Here is a 21004-nt window from a genome sequence, read left to right as displayed (position 1 = left end):
GCCATGCATCGTAACTCCGCTTCACAACACACTGCTTAACCAGAGGCGTAACATAACAAAATGGAATAATGTTTTTGTTTTATGGGTAACAATACTGTACTTTTTAATTTTGTGAATATTGACTATCGTGTGGGAAGTCCTACTTATGGTCAAATTAAATTTAAGAATTTGGCTATCAAGTTAAGATAACGTGATGGCTCATAAAATGTGAATGAAGGAAACTTTATTTTAAATTATTTTACTTTTGTTTACTTTCCATACATTAGCCGCACCGGACTATAAGCCGCAGATAAACACATTGCAAAATGTGGTTTTTACAAAGAAAGATTCTGTAAATGTTTGTTTACATACCTTTTTTTTCCAAACGGTGCAGTAAAACGGCTGATCTAACAAAACAGGAAGTCATCGCCATGAACCCACTATTGCTCTCTAATCAGCTAAACAGACTCAATAACTCCACGGTGACGTCTTGGTGAATTTACTGAGGAATTTGTGTAACAGAAACAATACAAAAATAATGCAATCAATCAATCAATCATTGGAATTAATTGGAAGTTATTAATATTAACATAGAGACTCATAAACGTGTTAGCATATAAGCTAAAACTTGAAGTCGGGACCTAGGGTGACCACTCCTTATGCATCAGTCGGTGACGTGTCCGTGCCCCGACGTGTCTACATGCTGGCCCCACTATGGACTGGACACACATTATTACCCTATCCACACATCTGCGCTCCCTTCCATGGTTTCTTGTTGTTCCCAATGGGTTGAAGTTTTTTCTTGCCCTGATATTGGATCTGAGCCAAGGATGTCGTTGCGGCTTGTCCAGCCCTTTGCTACATTTGTGATTAAGGGCTACACAAGTAAACTTTGATTGATTGATTAAATGCTAACGACACTAGAGTCATTATATTACTATAGTACATACATATATGCATGAAAACACTCCTACAGACATCACACAAGTGAAGTGAATTATATTTATATAGCGCTTTTTCCTCAAGTGACTCAAAGCGCTTTACATAGTGAAACCCAATATCTAAGTTACACTTAAACCAGTGCGGGTGGCACTGGGAGCAGGTGGGTAAAGTGTCTTGCCCAATGACACAACGGCATTGACTAGGAAAGCGGAAGCGGGGATCGAACCTGCAACCCTCAAGTTGCTGGCACGGCCGCTCTACCAACCGAGCTATACCGCCCCAAGGGACAGCTTAGTAAGTTTAAACAGTTATAGTTATATTATAAAACTTACATATGTTGCTTGGAGTGAAGAATGCAGAATCATTACTGGTAGAAATGCTATGGACGGTTAGAAATGAAACACACTGCAGCACCTGCAGTGAGCAAATTTATCCAAAAGATGGCGCTATAACACCAACAATAAAAAACTTTTTCAGTGTATTTGTATTATGGCGGACAGCGAAGAAAAAATCCTGAATTAGCGACACAGTTACATATGTCGCAGGGTTCAAAGTGCAGGAAAACAGTAGCCACTTGTAGTCACGATTTTACGGTATGTTTCTTCCAGGGTGCATTAATAGGCCATTTACAGGTACTTTTATTTAATTGACATTATTTTAACATTTTTTTTGTTCTGGCTAACTTGATAGTGCACAGCTGTGTCAACAAAGCACTCAGGGAGGCGATGGGAAAGTATCAATACCGATGATCCCATGCTGCAAAGTTAACACTGGTATAAAAGTAACATAAGATTCCAGTCCAGGCAGTTTAGGATCCTTGGAGTATGGTGTGTGTGTGTATGTGTGTGTGTGTGTGTGTATGTGTGTGTGTGTGTGTGTGTGTGTGTGTGTGTGTGTGTGTGTGTGTGTGTGTGTGTGTGTGTGTGTGTGTGGGTGTGGGTGTGGGTGTGGGTGTGTGTGTGTGTGTGTGTGTGTGTGTGTGTGTGTGTGTGTGTGTGAGTGCGTGCGTGCGTGCGTGCGTGCGTGAGTGTGTGTGTGCACATGAATACCAAGTTTTGAAAAACAGCTTTGTTTCTGTCATTCTGTATCACACACACGCACACATAAACAAACAAGCGCGATGTGCACTTCAGTGGCACTGTTGCCCCCGGTGACAGAGAGGGAGGCTCAGGCTGCTTTTGTATGATAATGGTAATGTAAACATTGCCTCTTCCTCCCTGGCTGCTCACACAATATGATGGCAGAGGCATCACCACAACAGAGAAAGCAGCGGCGACAACGATAGATTTGAGCTTCATGACCGTGACAGAACACAGTAAAAGCTTAAAACTGTACCATTGACTGCCAGTTTTAATGAAAACTACAGCCAGTTCCACTGTATGACAAACTCACTGTGTGGTGAGTTGCAGTGGCGTAGGGTTCAACATGAGAAAGTATTCAATGTAAGAATTTGTGATGCACTAATTTCTTTGAATGGGATTATTACAAATCCATATTTTAGTGCGTGCAATATTGATACCAGCTCTATTGTATATTGGGAAAGCATCGTTTCCTACAACTTTCTCCATGCAAATGCACCGCAAAATTTAATAAAACTTTTGGTTTAACATAATTTAACCAACATTTATCCTTAAAGAGGCTTTTCAAAGCTTAAAGTCCATTGTCCTGTGTTTTCCTGGTCGTTTGAGGTGAACCCCTGAAATCCTGGGCTTGTGAAACTTGCTGGAAAACACGTCTCTTACGATGTTTTCACGGATGATATATATATATATATATATATATATATATATATATATATACACACACAGTCGCGATCAAAAGTTTACATACATTTGTAAAAATCATAAAGTCATGGCTGTCTTGAGTTTCCATTAATTTATACAACTCAAATTTTATTGTGATGGAGTGATTGGAGCACATACTTGTTGGTCACAAAAAACATTCATGAAGTTCGATTGTTTTATGAATTTATTGGAGGTCTACCAAATCTGCTGGGTCAAAAGTATACATACAGCAATGTTAATATTTGGTTGCATGTCGCTTGGCAAGTTTCACTGCAATAAGGTGCTTTTGGTAGCCATCCACAAGCTTTTGGTGGAATTTTTGACCACTCCTCTTGACAAAATTTGTGCAGTTGGTTTTCTGACATGGACTCGTTTTTTTCAGCATTGTCCACACGTTTAAGTCAGGACTTTGGGAAGGCCATTCGAAAACCTTAATTCTAGCCTGATTTAGCCATTCCTTTACCACTTTTGACGTGTGTTTGGGGTCATTGTCCTGTTGGAACACCCAACTGCGCCCAAGACCCAGTCGGCTGATGATTTTAGGTTGTCCTGAAGAATTTGGAGCTAATCCTCCTTTTTCATTTTCCCATTTACTCAAAACAGGCCCAGAGAATAATACTACCACCACCATGCTTGACGGTAGGATTGGTGTTCCTGGGATTAAAGGCCTCAATTTTTCCCCTCCAAACATATTGCTGGGTATTGTGGCCAAACGGTTCACTTTTTGTTTCATCTGACATCACATCAACAAAGATAAGACCTTCTGGAGGAAAATTCTGTGGTGAGATGAAACAAAAATTGATTTATATGGCCTAGGGCCAATGACAAACAAATCATGGACTACAGATGGCCCCTTGTACCACACTTTGGGCACCATTGCTTTAGAAACGAACTGTTTAAGGCTACTACAGTCTTGGTACTGTACTATATTTGTTCATCTAATGTTCACATATGGGAATGCAAGTCACATGGTTGTCTTACATCAGCACCGGATGTAATAAAATCAGCTGTTCACCTGGTGGGTTTTTCCTGTGTGTCAAAGATGTGATAAACTTGGAAGTTCTTCTTTAGCTACTGCCTCATTTAATCATATATTACTGCCTTTGCACATGTCAATGTTTACTTTTGTATATACCAGGGGTCAGCAACCCAAAATGTTGAAAGAGCCATATTGGACCAAAAATACAAAAAAAAATCCGTCTGGAGCCGCAAAAAATTTTAAGCCATATTATATACAGATAGTGTATCATGAGATATAAATTCAATTAAGAAAACTTAAAGGAGACTAAATTAGCTCAAACATAGCTACAAATGATGCAATATGTACATACAGCTAGCCTAAACAGCATGTTAGCATCGATTAGCTTGCAGTCATGCAATGACCAAATATGTCTGACTAGCACTCCACATAACTCAATAACATCAACAAAACTCACCTTTGTGCATTCACGCACAACGTTAAAAGTTTGGTGGACAAAATGAGACAGAAAGAAAAGTGGCATAACACACATCTTAAAAAGTCGGAGAAAGTTATACATGAAAACAAACTACGGTGAGTTTAAGGACCGCCAGAATTAATAGGACAAAACGGCGCTCGCCAAATACTCAAATCAGTGAAGCATGTTTAATGTAAACAGTGTGCTTTATAACAATTAGGGAGGTTTGTGTCATGTTTGTCCTCCTACAGAAACCATATTAGAACAAAAAAATATATTTTTTTTCCCTCATCTTTTTCCATTTTTCATACATTTTTGTTAAAGCTCCAGAGAGCCATTAGGGCGGCGCTAAAGAGCCGCATAAGGCCGCGGGTTGCCGATCCCCGGTATATGCTAATCAACACACTCTGTACTTTGGAGCAATGTTCACGGACTCTAGTATTAACTGTTAAGTAATTCTGTAATATTGAGCGAGATGCATGTCCAAAAGGGGCAGGGCCGGCTCATAGATCCGTAAAAAGCAGGAAGTCGGGGGGCTATAGAGAGGCATCGAAGTTTTGTGTCCAAGCGGGAGGTCGAGATCCAAGAGGCAATCAGGGAAGTGGAAGGAACGCGGGGGAAGACGAGACGTACAGCTCGTCATGGGGAACGAAGGCAGACTGCAGGAAGGAAGTCACAAGACCAATTAAACACGACGGTGGAGGACACAGAGAGAGAGAGAGAGAGAGAGAGAGAGGGAGAGAAAGAGAGAGAGAGAGAGAGAGAGAGAGAGAGAGAGAGAGAGAGAGAGAGAGAGAGGGATTGCATAGAGCACGATGATCGCTTACAACAGATGACTACGTTCTGTCACGGAACGAAGGTCTGCACTGGCTTAAGAAGCCCAGGAAGCTCATCACTAACAGGTGCGCTGAGTACTGATTGATTACAGCTGCTTGCTGCCGCCGGAGATACACGTGCAGGATATGAGCGGCCATGGGCGTGTCCCGAGGTGTGCTCCGTGGGGTGCATTGATGAGTGCGCATTGAAATGCGCCCAGGCCTTGACACATTTATGCCTCTTTTGGAGGGGTGTAAGGATTTTATTTTGGGCTTGTGTTCAAATTTTATAATTGCGATTTGACAAAATGTCCACAAATAGTTGTTGCAGTTTTAATTGCTTGTAATACCCTGTCACAGTAATACTCTGACGTAATGGATCAAGGAATTACTGTCTCACATGCTCATCACGAGGCATCAGTTTCACTATTTTAACTCTGTACCTCAGCACCGCTGCTCAGGCAAATGTGTCTTGATTAACATTTAATTAAGAGAATTAAAGGGCGAAACAGAGCAATGGTAATTTTTTATGTGGCAGCAATGGTAATTTTTATGTGGCAGGCTGCTTAGCTCTGGCAAGGGTGTCAAAAAGATGGTGACCTTGCTGTCTTTTCATAAGGCATCTAACACTTTGAGGAAACTCATGGCTGCTTTGAAGTTACTCCTGAAGACAATGGAACATAACAAAAACAATGTGTTCATATAAAATATTACGGGCCCACACAACACAAAATATTATATAAATAATGTAGGCAACAGTAGAACGATGGCTTTCTCCATCCATAATCAACTGGTGAACTACAGTGTATCAAATACAGTGGTACCTCACCCTCCAAATTTTTTGGAAAGTAAACAAAAATATAAAACGCACTTTATCAAAAAAAAAAAAACTCTGCCGTTTTTTGAATACTTAGGCCTAAGGCTTGGCGATTTGGACCAAAAATTATTTCTCAATACATTTTTACTTAAACTCGATTTTTTCGGTGAAAATATACATATAAAGAATTTTTTTAAGTAGCACAGAATTACATAACATAATTAAAATAGAAAAATAGTCTTACTATGTATAATATTTTAATATGAAATATAACTTACTTCACCAATTATTATGTATTTATTTATTTTTATTGTGATTACTTATCTAGTGTATTGTGAATAAATTGAGAACAGGAAGTGAACAAAAGTTTTAGCAACTGTAAGGTAAACGAAAACGGGTATGATTAAATAAGCTCTGCTTCTTCCTACTCCTTTTCGAACATGTTGAAAAGAGAAACTGGAAATTTTGATGTATCATGTTGTCTGCTTGCATGTTCGAAATAAACTCAAACTCAAATAATGCAACTATGATCTTTCTCACTTCGGCATACATTTTTGACAGCAGTTTTCGTGCAAAATATGGAAACTCGAGAATAATTTAGATTTGGGCTTACATGGTAAACAACTCAAATTAATATTTTATCCGGATGCATACATTTGTCCAAATGTGGCCAAGTAGACACTTTGTGGGTTTCCTGGACGTCATCTACATCGCTAAAAGAAAAATCTAATGAAGAGAATTGCACTAGTTTTTTGTAATATATAAATTGCCCGCTTTAATTCTCTTCTCTTCTCCGACTCTCTCGTTGTCATTTGGGATGTCTGTTGTGAGTTCCTTTCCTGGTTTGATGACCCGCCCTATGTTGCCTCTGATTGGCCTGTCCCTAATGTTTTGCTCTAATCTCAGCCAATCATGACTCATCATAGTACACAACCAACCAATCATGGATGTTCTTATATGTGGAAGCACGTCATGGAAGGAAGAAGGGGAGGGGTTTAGTAGGCCATGGAGTTTTGAGAGGAAGCGTGAAGTGGGGGAGAACAAGGAACACATTTTAACATGAAATTAATTATATCGATATTACGATATTTTCTTAATTCATATTTTGTTCAAAAATATATCGATATATCTTACAAACTTGATATATCGCCCAGCCCTACTTATGCCTACTATGCTACTATATTTTAATGTTGGTCATTATGGTGGTACTTGAAGAGCCAAGTGTTTTCTGAGGTGGTACTTGGTGGAAAAAGTTTGAAAATCACTGGTTTAGATCCTTACAGCCGGAAAATCATAGTAGCGCAATAGCCAAGCCATACTAGTGTTGATTTTCTGAAAAGTAGCGTTTTTGACATTAGCCAACGTGTTCATGCAAATAAATAAAATATATAATGATAAAATAATTGTAATTATTAGTTTTTAATTTTCATTTAGCTTCACCAATTTGGATTATTTTTTCTTCAAATTTACTGAATTTTCACAATCCCTCATAAACTACTTTGTCTGCCGTGCCGTCAGAGCACGTTCTTGTCTGGTGTGTTCCTGAGCGTCCAAAGCGGCAGATAAAAAAGTCTGAGGTGAGTCAAACAGTTTTCGTGTCTCACGATAGGGGCGCTCATGATCAGAGACACACGGTGGTGTAAGCGAGTCAAGTGCCGCAGCGAGGTACATGTTTTGTGTGTTTGTTGAGCCATCAAAACGGCAGAGAAAAAAGTCTGAGGTGAGGCAAACAGTTCTCGTGCCTCAAGATAGGGGCGCTCATAATCCCAGACATACGGTGGCCTCAGTGAGTAACTGCCGCAGCGACTTATTTTTCCAGTCTCGTGCACCCCGACTTTCAACATGGATGATTACATTTCTGCACTTAAACAGTTAGTTAAAGTGGACTTTCAAGCAAAGCAGGAGATAATCACTAAAGGAACGCAGACGCCGGAGCTGAACGGTTTGTTTCAAGCAGCAGGACGGAACGTTACTCGTTCTTTCCAAACGGAGTGGTATACGTGAAAAGACTGGCTTTGTGGGTGTTCTGCAAGAAACCACCTTTTCTGCTTTCTTTGCCTTCTTTTTCAAACCTGTGGAACTGTGTGGACTCAAATGGGAATTTGTGACCTAAAGAAGTTGCAAACAAGCCTCACCAAACATGAGCGGTCGGCCGCTCATATTCAAAGCTAAATTGCGCTAAAAACGTTTGGGATGACGAGGATAGACTTGGCTTTGGATGAACAGCAGGGACTCAACATCAGTGTCCAAAATGCTAAGGTAAAAGAGAACCGAGAGATTTAAAAAGATGTCATCAATGCGACCTGCTTCCTCGCCAAACAGCAGCTTCCATTTTGTGGGAATGATGAGAGTAGGAGCTCTGCTAATCGCGGCAAATATGTTTATCTCTTATAAGTCTTTTAAAACTGAAGGAAGTGAAGGAGGACTTTTCCCAGAAAGTGACAGATATTTTTATCCAGAAAGACAGGCACATGGACTTTATTTATAAGTAAAGGTGAGATGGCGATAACCTTATTTTTGTTTTGTTTTTATAGAAATGCACATTTTGTGCGCGACAGTTTGTATGCGTAAAGAATGCAGAAATGAAACATAACCCGTAAACTGCTGCCAATCAAATGGCAAATAATCTGCACAGAGCGCATACTGTATATTTGTAAATCTGATTCTGATTACGTCAGTGTCTCACCAGCTATAAACCTCACCTCACCGCACGTCACTGATACACACACACACACACACACACACACATATATATATATATATATATATATATATATATATATATATATATTTACGGGGTTTGTATATTATATATATATATATATATATTTATACATATATATATATATATATATATATATATATACTGTAGTGTATATACAGTATACATATATATATATATATATATATATATATATATATATATATATATATATATACTGTATGTACAAACCCTATTTCCATATGAGTTGGGATATTGTGTTAGATATAAATATAAATGGAATACAATGATTTGCAAATCATTTTCAACCCATATTCAGTTGAATATGCTACAGAGACAACATATTTTATGTTCAAACTGATAAACATTTTTTATTTATTTTTTTGCAAATAATCAATAACTTTAGAATTTGTTGCCAGAAACATGTGACAAAGAAGTTGGGAAAGGTGGCAATAAATACTGATGAAGTTGAGGAATGCTCATCAAACACTTATTTGGAACATCCCACAGGTGTGCAGGCTAATTGGGAACAGTTGGGTGCCATGATTGGGTATAAAAGCAGCTTCCATGAAATGCTAAGTAATTCACAAACAAGGATGGGGTGAGGGTCACCAATTTAAAAGCAAATTGTCAAACAGTTTTAGAACAACATTTCTCAACGAGCTGTTGCAAGGAATTTAGGGATTTTACCATCTACGGTCCGTAAAATCATCAAAAAGTTCAGAGAATCTGAAGCGTGAAATACGACAGCAGAGACCCCGGACTGTTGAACGACTGAAGCTCTACATAAAACAAGAATGGGAAAGAATTCCACTTTCAAAGCTTCAACAATTAGTTTCTTAATTTCCCAAACGTTTATTGAGTTTTGTTAAAAGAAAAGGTGATGTAACACAGTGGTGAACATACCCTTTCCCGACTACTTTGGCACGTGTTGCAGACATGAAATTCTAAGTTAATTATTATTTGCAAAAAAAAGTTGAACATCAAATATCTTGTCTTTGTAGTGAAACTGAATATGGGTTGCAAATCAAACGTTTGTACACACACACACACACACACACATACACACACACACACACACACACACATATATATATATATATATATTTGTGCTCTTCTGGCTTCCTTGTGTCTTTTACATGTTTTTGTTCATACATATTTCTCAAAATAACAAGTAGATGACATGTGAAAAACAATCCACAAGGTTGAGTTTTTTAGTCCTGACGTGACTGCCAAAGTAGTACGTACACTTGTCGGAAATGTCTTGACTAAGTTGTAGGAGTGTCAAAAAACTTGGATTTTCAGATTAATTGCGATTCTTATCCATAACGATTCTTAATCGATTAAATTTGTCCTGTCCAGCCACTCAGACAAATCATGTTGTTATGTAGAGGTGTCAAACTCATTTTAGATCTGGGGCCACATGGATAACAATCTACTCCCAAGTGGGCCAGACTGCTAAAATCATGGCACGATAACTAAAAAATAAAGACAACTTCAGATTGTATTCTTTGTTTAAAAATAGAACAAATACATTCTGAAATTGTACAAATAATAATGTTGTTGTTGTTGTTTTTTGTTTTTACCTGTTGTGGTAATTAGTATTCTATTCTATCTTTATTTGTCGTTATTTATATTTTCTGAATACATTATGTGATAATGTTCATCAGTCAACTCATTAGTGTTCATTTTCAAACCATCTAGATAAACAAATGATATCAAAACCAAATTACGATGTTATTTATGTATTTTGATCATTTTCCTCAATCAATGTACTAACATCATGAGGTTCATTTTGTACCGATGTAGCATCATCTACAAAGTTACTAAGAATTGCTATTGCGACATCCAGTGGACACATTTAAAACAGCAATTTATTTCCTTCAAAAATTTCAGGTTAATTTTTATACTTAGCAAACTCATCCCGCGGGCCGGATAAAACCTGTTCTCTGGCCGAACCGTACGATTGACACCCCTGATGTAGATGATCATATCTGCTGTACAGATTTAATTAACAAAATACAAGTGTTGGATACTTCCCTTCTTGCCTTATTTGAATTTGACCTTATTAAATGTTTGGAAAGCATTTTATTAAACAAAACAAGTTTTCTTTTTAGTTATATAGAAATTGATCAAAGCTGTTGATCTGTTTTATGGAGGAATGTAGTTAATCATGGAACTGGCACCCAATGTTATTAAAAAAAAGTATTAGTTTTGAATCGACAATCGCTCTAAACATATTCCTTACCCCAAAGAATCGGATTGAATGAAACATTGCTCAAAGATTCACAGCCCCACTAAGTTGCATTACCATCTGGGTCATAATTATATTGTATATGTTGAAAACAGAGGGATTTGTCTTGATATAAAGCAGGATGACAGGGTTTTGCTCCATGGTCACTCTCTTTCCTGTTTGCCCACATAAAGAACAACACACCCAGAATATCAAAGTAGGTATGGGCATTGGAACTGCGGTTAAAATAGACCATTTTAAAAGTATTTATGTTCTTGCGGACACTGCCTTAAATACAAAGCACTGAAGATAGTGGTTGCGCTTCCTTTTCATTACAGCAGCACATCTCTCTTGCACTCTCACTTACACACACACACACACACGCTTTGGGGACAAGACTTGTGTCCCTAGTTGAACCCAGTGGCTCTTGCTTTTTCCTCTCTCCCACTCCATTTATTTGTCCCCTCTTTTCGCGGTCTCCTCCAACAAATGCTGCTACCTTCAGCACTCCTCTCTCATTGATTAGAGGTCAGATAAGATGACATCATTTTTTCCATCTCAGAGTTCGGCCTTCACTTTCTTTCCATTTTTTTCTGTCATCCTCATATTTATTAATTTTTTTTACTTTTTACCCCACACATTGTATTAGACTTAGCACAGGCTGAAACCAAGTTGGGACTGATTTCAAAAGCAATATCGCTAATTTAACCAGCAACTCCTTACGTTAGTATTTTTTGATTACAATTAGGGCTGGGCGATATATCGATATATACGATATATCGATACATACGATATATCGCGGGTTTGTCTCTGTGCTATATAGAAAATGACTATATCGTAATATTCCAGTATACGTTCTCACGCAGTTGCTTTTAGCTGCGGGCGTACACTACAGGCTCTTCCCACTCTTTTCTGTCTTTCCTTCTCCACAGACAAGCAGGCGCACATTCTTTCATACGTCACAAACTGTCACGTCATACATCACATCATACTTGCCAACCTTTATACCTCCGATTTTGGGAGGTGGGGGTGGGTGGGGGGGGCGTGGTTGGGCGGGGGGCGTGGTTAAGAGGGGACGAGTATAATTCACCAACTCGAGTATTTCATATGTATATATGTATATATATATATATATATATATATATATATATATATATATATATATATATATATATATATATGTATGAAACAATTGACTTTCAGTGAATTATAGCTATATATATATATATATATATATATATATAAATAAAATAAATATAATTTCAGACGGCACCTATCAAATACACAGTAATAAAAACACGGTTGTTCTACTAACTGTACTGTACTTGCTGGTTATAAAAAACAACAACAACACTTACCTTTCACTATTTGAGTAACCTTTGTTCTGCCATTTACGTACTGGCGAGAGTCACTTGAGTCAACATTATAAGGTTCTAGACCAGTGGTTCTCAAATGGAGTACGCGTACCCCTGGGGGTACTTGATGGTATGCCAAGGGGTACGTGAGATTTTTTCAAAAATATTTTAAAAATAGCAATAATTTAAAAATCCTTTATACATATATTTATTGAATAATACTTCAATAAAATATCAATGTAAGTTCATAAACTGTTGACAGAAATGCAACGATGCAATATTCAGTGTTGACAGCTAGATTTTTTGTCGACATGTTTCATAAATATTGATGTTAAAGATTTATTTTTTTGTGAAGAAATTTTTAGAATTAAGTTCATGAATCCAGATGGATCTCTATTACAATCCCCAAAGAGGGCACTTTAAGTTGATCATTACTTCTATGTGTAGAAGTCTTTATTTATAATTTAATCACTTGTTTATTTTTCAACAAGTTTTTAGTTATTTGTATATCTTTTTTTCCAAATAGTTCAAGAAAGACCACTACAAATGAGCAATATTTTGCACTGTTATACAATTTAATAAATCAGAAACTGATGACATACTTTACTTTCTTTATCTCTGTTTTTCAACCAAAAATGCTTTGTTCTGATTAGGGGGAACTTGAATTTAAAAAAATGTTCAAAGGGGTACATCACTGAAAAAAGGTTGAGAACCACTGTTCTAGACCATTAGGTGTCCCAAAGTAATCGTTATTGGCCCCCACAAAGTCTACATGATTTGCCTTGGTGTTGGTAGGGAAGGGATCTGTGGTTCCTATCGCTACGTCATGTGATCACGTGACTGGCTATAACACAAACTCAAAATGGCTCAGAAATCTCTGTGTGAGATTGATACTACTTTGATCATATCTGTTTACTCACAAACTTTGTAGGTCTTCCGGCGTCATACATCAGATATAAATGATAATAGCTTCAATATAAAGGCAATTTGTTTTTCCACTCTACTGTTACTTTAAAGGGATACTGCACTTTTTTGGGAAGTTGCCTATCGTTCACAATCATTATGAAAGCCATGACGACAGATGGATTTATTTCTCTTTAATTCATTCCAAATCTTAAATAAAACGCAAACACAAGTGTACTTACAACGGAGCCGATGAGAGCTTTGCTATTACGTCCATAAAATCAGATAAATGATCATTTAAAAGCGCCAACAATAGTCAATTTCCATTTTTTGACTTGAATATTAATCAATTATTGGTGATACTGTTATTATAAATGCTAACGAAGACTAACTATTTAGAGCGGTGCCATAATCACTTCCTGCCTATGTATTTACATTGAGTGGTCTGCTGCTTCCTTAATTCCCTGCTCCCTGCAAATGTATTGTTGATAATCATGCCCCTTACCTGAAAAGGTACATGACTGGTGATATAATCCGACAAGTTGGGACATTTTGACCGCCTTTTTCTTTGCTAGGATCACTAAATGTGAATATAAGTACATCTTTGCTGTCTGCATTCTATTGACAGCAGACCTTGTACCGTAAGTGTTTTTTTAAATTATTTTTATCTCTCCTAAAGTCTGCAGTGAGCAGAAATCAGTGATGAAGAAACAAAAAGCAAACATTGTGATGTGTTTTTGAAATTAATGCGCCACATATGCTCAAAATTATTAAAAGCAGTAAATATAAAAATATTAGAATTCTACCCATTACTACATTACATATATACAGTTTGTACTTACATCATGTATATAAAACCCTAATGGAGGTGTGTGGATGTTTTTTTAGGGGCTCTATAAGCAGAATTGAACGGCGTCTATAAGCTCCATTTTAAGTAGACTTTTGATAGGATTTATCTAATATTTAGAATGCATTCAAAAAAATCCATCCGTTGTCATGTCTTTCATAATGATTGTGAATAATAGGCAAAATTTGTCAGGCAAAAAAAAGTGCAACGTTGACAAAAGATTGATTCCATCCTTGTATTGGTTGAAAAAACAGATAACTCGCAGAATATTTTCCTGTTGTTGTGGGTTAGTGTTTGGCATCATTTATAGTAACTGTCATAGGTCGCAGAGAAACCTGCTTTGCAGTGCCACTGATGATAAACGTGGCTGCCCATGTGCTGACTGCCCTGACCGTTGTCTGTGCGTGACAAGAGGCTGACAAAATGTTTTGCCTTTTAGGTGCCCGTGCCTCCTTCAATCCGCGCTTTGCAAGAATAGAAGCAGGTATACATTTTTAACAGAACACAACAGCAGCATCTGGAATGCTTCTATTAGAATCTAAATAATTGTCTGCGAGGATTGTGATCTTTTGGAAGACGCGGCAGCTGCACCAGTTGGGTTCCAATATTGAAACTGGAGCCCCAATACGGAGTTGTTTTGTCCCCCACGTAGCGTCGTAGCCCATCTGTTGTATTTTTGAGATTGAGCATATGTTTTTGGTTCCCCTATCACTTGTCTAGCCTCTTCATGCAAAGGCAGGATGTGTCTGAACTGTTCTGTTATGTGCACACCTATTTCTTTGACTGGGTAAAAAAAAGGATGAACATAAATTTGATGGATAACGCTTCACTTCCCCTCTTATGTCTGATATTGTAATGCGGTGTGTACCACTATGCAAATCCGACTAGTGAGCTTTTCAATCTTCAAGGTCTGCGTCCATACAGTCCTCACATTCACTTAAAAGGATCTCTCATACCGTGGAGATTGTCAGTCATTTTAATTATCTGGATGAAATTACCTCGCACACCGTATTAGATTCTTACCAGTAAGATAGCGTGTGTTTCCTGTCAACCGCTCTGGGGACGGACCTCATAAAGAGCATAGGAAGTTAACAAGTTTTTTAAGTCGTCAGTTTACGATCTTTACAAAAACTTATACAGCATATACATGGCAGGGCAATATTAGCAGTGGGAGCGGTTCCATTCGATCCGTGTTGATTTGCTAAGTGGTAATTAATATCATTTAACTGCTTGACGCTAAACATAACTAATTTTGGGAAAACAGAAAGGCTGTCTCACCAAAAATTTGATTTTGAAAGGGAGTCCTGCCACACACATTTTGTGAGTGGCACTGGGAACAAGGTGGGTGAAGTGTCTTGCCCAACGACACCTTTGACTACCAACAACCCTCAAGTTTCTGGATGACTGCTCGACCATCTGAGCCATACAGTCCTTATTACGGCAAACAAGCAAACAAAGCGTCTCCATTTATGGTCATACAAGTTCATTCTTCATGTGTGTAATATAATATTTAGGGTGCTGAGACAAGTGGCAATATGTTCAACAGGGTGATCCTGGAAGAACCAGGGTGATTTATATTTTTTTTGGTTTGTTTTTTTGTCCTGTTCAGCTTCTCAGGCAAATCATATTGTTGATTTAGACGCCCATATCGGCTGTACAAATTTACTTTACAAAAGAGAAATGTGGTATACTCTCTTGTTGCCTTATTTGTATTTGACCTTATTACATTTATTTATATTTTCATTTGGTGCAGGAGGGGATAGAAAGAGGAAAAAAAGGAAGACAGGGGGGGGGATATTACAGAGAGACAAAAACAACAACAGCAAACACAACCACAACAACAACAATAGACCAACATCAGCAAATACGATATGTAGTGAAGTGAAGTGAATTATATTTATATAGCACTTTTCTCTAGTGACTCAAAGCGCTTTACATAGTGAAACCCAATATCTAAGTTACATTTAAACCAGTGTGGGTGGCACTGGGAGCAGGTGGGTAAAGTGTCTTGCCCAAGGACACAACGGCAGTGACTAAGATGGCGGAAGCGGGAATCGAACCTGCAACCCTCAAGTTGCTGGCACGGTCGTTCTACCAACCGAGCTATGATGTACAAATATGTTGGTAAAAGTGGTAGCAAAGAAGCAGTTAGTGAAATAAATAATAATACAGAAATGACAATGAACATTATTACACTACAAATGGAGCAATACAAAACCAATAAAAATAGCGCTATTGATAATGAAAGATACCAGTGATTTACCTCTATTATCAACAATACAGTTGTTCAAATGCAACAATACATATATGTAATGATAACTACAGATACAAAAGAAAGCAGATAAATGGAGGGGAAGAAAGAGAGGCCAGCTATATTAACCTTGTAGATTGTTATAGTAACAATAGGTTAAGCTTTGTCACTGTGCCATGTGTTACCCAATTTACCCTTAGGGCAGGGGTCGGCAACCTGCGGCTCCGGAGCCGCATGCGGCTCTTGGATCACTCTGATGGGGCTCCGGATTTTCAGTGCCTCTCCCAAAAATCTCCCGAGGATAACATTCTCAGATTTTCACCCGGACAATAATATTGAGGGCATGCCGTGATGGCAATGCCTTAAACGTCCTCTCAACTATGTCCTCGCGTCCACTTTAAAACTATGCTATCTGAGTGCCGGCCACATCTAGTGTGCGGCTGCTGACTCAACACACAAGCGACTGCAAGGCAAACTTGTCCAACAGCCATGCAGGTTACACTGAGGGTTGTGATATAAACAATTTTAACACTCTTACTAATATGCGCCACACTGTGAACCCACACCAAACAAGAATGAAAAACACATTTCGGGAGGACATCTGCACCGTAACACAACATAAACACAACAGAACAAGTACCCAGAATCCCATGTATCCCTAACTCTTCCGGGCTACATTATACACCCCTACTACAACACCCCACCGCCCCCCCTCCGTGCATCGGTTGAGGTGGGCGGGGTTGGGGGTTTGTTGGTAGCGGGTGTAGAATGTAGCCCGGAAGAGTTCAGGATACATGGGATTCTGGGTATTTGTTCTGTTGTGTTTATGTTCTGTTACAGTGCGGATATTCTCCCGAAATGGATTTGTAATTCTTGTTTGGTGTGGTTTCAAAGTGTGGCGCTTATTAGTAAGAGTGCTTAAGTTGTTTACATCACAACCCTCAGTGTAACCTGTATGGCTGTTGAACAAGTATACCTTGCAGTCGCTTATGTGTGTCTGCAGAAGCCTCATACAACATTTGAATGGGCTGGTAAGCTGTTTGTAACGGTTGTAGAGGGCGCTAAACGCATTGTCATCATAGTACACCCTTATTATTGTTGTTTGGGTGTAAACCAGCAGACAGTCGAGAGAATGGTTGCTCTGAAACTCGGTAGTTTCCCGGAAAAATTGAGGTGGTTGGCAAATGTGATGTTGTCAAGCGGCATTCAAACAAAACTTGCGGGCTGCACCATTAGATTTTCATATTACGGTGTGGGCCGCGTGTCGAGACCACTGGTTAATACATAGCACAAAGCCTAAAAAACTTTGTACACTGTGTTATTTAATTTTAAATTTCAAAAGAGTTTTGTGGCTCCCATAGTTTTCTTTATTTTGTGAAACGGGTCAAAATGGCTCTTTGAGTGGTAACGGTTTGATGAAACGTGATTATATGCATAAGTGTGTGTATGTATATGTACTTGTATACATACAGTATGTGTATATGTACTGTATGTTTGTACAGTGAATGTGTATGTACAGTTACAGTATGTATATTTGTATGTTTGTACAGTTAATGTATATGTACAGTATGTTTGTATGTATGTTTGTACAGTTAATGTAATATACATGTATGTGTATATGTATGTTTGTACAGTGAATATGCGTGTTGATGTACGAGCTATTGTATTTGTGTATGTATGTGGGAGCGTAGGTACCTATGTATGTATGACTAACGGTGTGTATGTGAGTATATATGTGATTTATCGTTGACAGTGTATGGTATGCTGCTTGCAGCTTGCAATGAGGAATCAGACTAGACTTGGACATTCAATTGGTTAACGAGATGTGGTGAAATGATCCTCTGTATTTGACCCATCCTCCTGTTCCACCCCTTGGGAGGTGAGAGGAGCAGTGAGCAGCAGCAGTGAGCAGCAGCAGCGGCCGTGCTCGGGAATCATTTTGGTGATTTAACCCCCAATTCCAACTCTTGATGCTGAGTGCCAAGCAGGGAGGTAATGGGCCCAATTTTTATAGTCTTTGGTATGACTCTGCCGGGGTTTAAACTCACAACACTCTAACCACAAGGCCACTGAGCAGGCTGTCACACTAAGATAAAAAATTAAAGGAGCAATATTAAATGTCTTAAATAACACCATTTTATTATTACCACTGCACTCATACAGATAAACACAATGCTATCATAAAGCCTAATGCAACCCTCTATTAAACATATCTGTCCCACAGCTGTCTGAGATACATGAATAAAAGTTAACATTTTGTTGGGGAGGAAGATGCAGAAGGTTGATGCACTTACTGTAACTTTTACCAGGTTGCTGTAAGGAAGACATAAGTGTGTGCAGGTGATGTTAAAATACTATCGTTAGTCTGATCAGTAGTAATGGGAGCAGAAAATACTGCTGCAATAGTCTGAATCTTTTTCTTCAGTGGTATTTTTGCACTCTCCTTTACCTGCTGACAATCTTGTCATAAATGGAATGTATCCGCAGATGCCATCTGAGTATATCAAAACAGCGAACAACATTCGGAGTATTTTTAATCACCTCCAAGGGGGGGAATGTTTTCTTATTTAATTTGTCCCCTAAGCGTTAAAACACCATCGACATGAATGAGCACAACATCGAGCAGTGGAAATGTGGGTTTATTTACCATCATGTTTGTATGTTTAGTTGTTCAAATGAATAAATGGAAACTCGTCTTTTTGGTAGCAGCTAAACTCACACTCAGTGTAGATCATGTCAGGGTAGATCAGGGCTGATCAATAAGCCGCCCAGGGGCCAAATCTGGCACGGCATATTTCTAAAAACACTATTGCACTGTCAGAAAGAGGGTTTTTGACTAGCTTTTACTATACGAAACCTGCTTCCAGTATCCTGGTAACTGCCGTTGTCCTTAGGCAAGACACTTCACCCACCTTGCGCCCAGTTCCACCCACTCTGGTGTATGAATGTTTGTAGCAGGACTCCTGGAAAAATATTTTTTTAGTCTTGGTGTCAATATAAAGGTAAAACAACAAAGGTTAAGCCATGGGTTAACTCATAGTGTATATACTGTAAGATCTAACATGCTAGGCAGTAGAATATAAGTGTTTGTTTATTCCATATAAGAGTTGTGGCGTCAGTCAGGAGAAACTGAGCTTCTGCAAATGTTCCAATTGCTGCAATTACTCACTCTGCTAAATAAACTTCAGATGGTAAATTCTTCATTAAGACAAAAGAATATGCTGAGCTGAGGGGATTCTGGACGAACTTGGCTGTTCCTTCCTTGACAGTGTATGATATGCTGCTTGCAATGAGAAATTTCAATAGAATTGGTTTCCAGCCATTTGTACATCAATTGTATGTTAATTATTGTGTATCGTGTGTTTCTTTACTCCGCAGCAGGCCGACGAGATTGCACAGTCGGAGGGTTCCCAGATTCTTCATCTGCAGCCAAATGACTCCTTAGAGAAACAGCAACCCAAAAGACTACACGTCTCGAACATACCATTTCGTTTCCGGGACCCTGACCTTCGGCAAATGTTTGGGGTAAGACACGAGTACCACAGTAAAACTAACATAACCTTTCTGAAGTTGTTACAAATGTAGAACATACTCTGGTGGATCAAAAAGATTCCTTGGATTGGTAGACTGTGTTCACAGATATTGAAAACCAGCTAAAATTAAAACGCTAGCGTGTTTACTCTGCTAGTGCTGTAAAAACCAAACAAGTTTAACTCTGGTGTGTATTAAGATGTAACAGTATAGTGGAAAGCGCTCGTCTCTTAAGAGTGCCCGTCTCTCCGATCAGTTTTTGCTTCATCTGTAAGCAAAAATCTGGGTTAGAAGACAGCCCGAGAGACCTCAACACCTGTAGCAGGCAAAGTTTACTTAGTTAGAACGTGTGCTATATCTGTTATTATAAGGACTGTCAGAAAATATTGTTGTCGTCATTAAAGTATGGATATCTGACAAACCACACCCTTTTGATGCTGATGAAAGGGTATTATACAGTCAAAATGAAGTAAGGTGAACCAGCTGGTTCCAGCTGATTTTATTACAAAAGAAAGAATGATTGAACAGTCAAAAACAGTTTCAGTTTCACCGAAGCTCTAAGTACCATGTCAAAGGATGCGGTGTACTAGGCGAGTGCGAGGTATCCCAGATTCTGATGACTACTTTGCAGGCATAGTCAAAAAGAGGCATTAACAAAAACTTACCAAAGAAATGTGCCTTACACCCTGCAAAGGAAGAACAAACTTATGAGGAAGCAACAGAAAGCATCAAGCAAAAGAATAAGAACTATAAAGTGCTCAAATTCCTAAGTAGCATAACAAGAAAACACATGAAATTATTTTGCAACGAACAAACGCTGCAGTCTAACAAAAACAGTGCTGATCAATAATTCCATACATCTTTGGAGGTAATGATAAACAGTAATAACAATAACAGCCGTAAAACTCCAGGCGGTTACTGTTTTAAATTAAAATGATCAAAAAAAAACGTGATTGATAACTGCACTTTGTACAACTGAAGGACTGACAGGCGCCAGACCGCTAGCTTAAATGCTAACATGAAAACAAGAGACAATAACTTTTCTTCCCATCTAAAAGCAAAATAACCCAATCTAAACTTATATAAACACATTGCTGTCTGAGCAGCAAAGATATTCAATTGCGCACATTGAACCTACAGGCTGTGCTCTCCTAAGTCCACGCAGAGGAACACGAGACGGAAGTGTTTTGACGGTGCATTCAAGTACCACTGAACAGAATAGGATGCCGCAACAGCCGCTAGAAAGTATAATCTACATTTTTTAAGCACTTTTTCAATTAAATAGTACCAATATTTAAAACCATAAAAACTCACTTGGGAACTTTTAGGGGACAAGCTTTATAGAAATTGAATAAATAGATTAATTTAAATTTGCTATACTTTCGAGAA

The 21004-nt window shown here is 38.4% G+C and overlaps 1 protein-coding gene across 6 annotated transcripts in view; it reads left to right on the top strand.

Moving 5' to 3' along the window:
- Positions 1 to 21004, top strand: part of rbfox3a (RNA binding fox-1 homolog 3a) — a 1176173-nt gene that overhangs the window by 997919 nt on the left and 157250 nt on the right. For all 6 annotated transcript variants that reach the window (XM_061908671.1, XM_061908673.1, XM_061908672.1 and 3 more), the window contains one exon: positions 19463 to 19609. In XM_061908671.1, the coding sequence (XP_061764655.1) occupies positions 19463 to 19609 (147 nt within the window). The remainder of the gene's footprint in view (positions 1 to 19462; positions 19610 to 21004) is intronic.

The sequence above is a fragment of the Nerophis ophidion genome, linkage group LG08 (genome assembly GCF_033978795.1).
Source record: "Nerophis ophidion isolate RoL-2023_Sa linkage group LG08, RoL_Noph_v1.0, whole genome shotgun sequence".
Lineage (NCBI taxonomy): Eukaryota > Metazoa > Chordata > Actinopteri > Syngnathiformes > Syngnathidae > Nerophis > Nerophis ophidion.
This window is presented reverse-complemented; position numbering and strand designations above follow the sequence as displayed.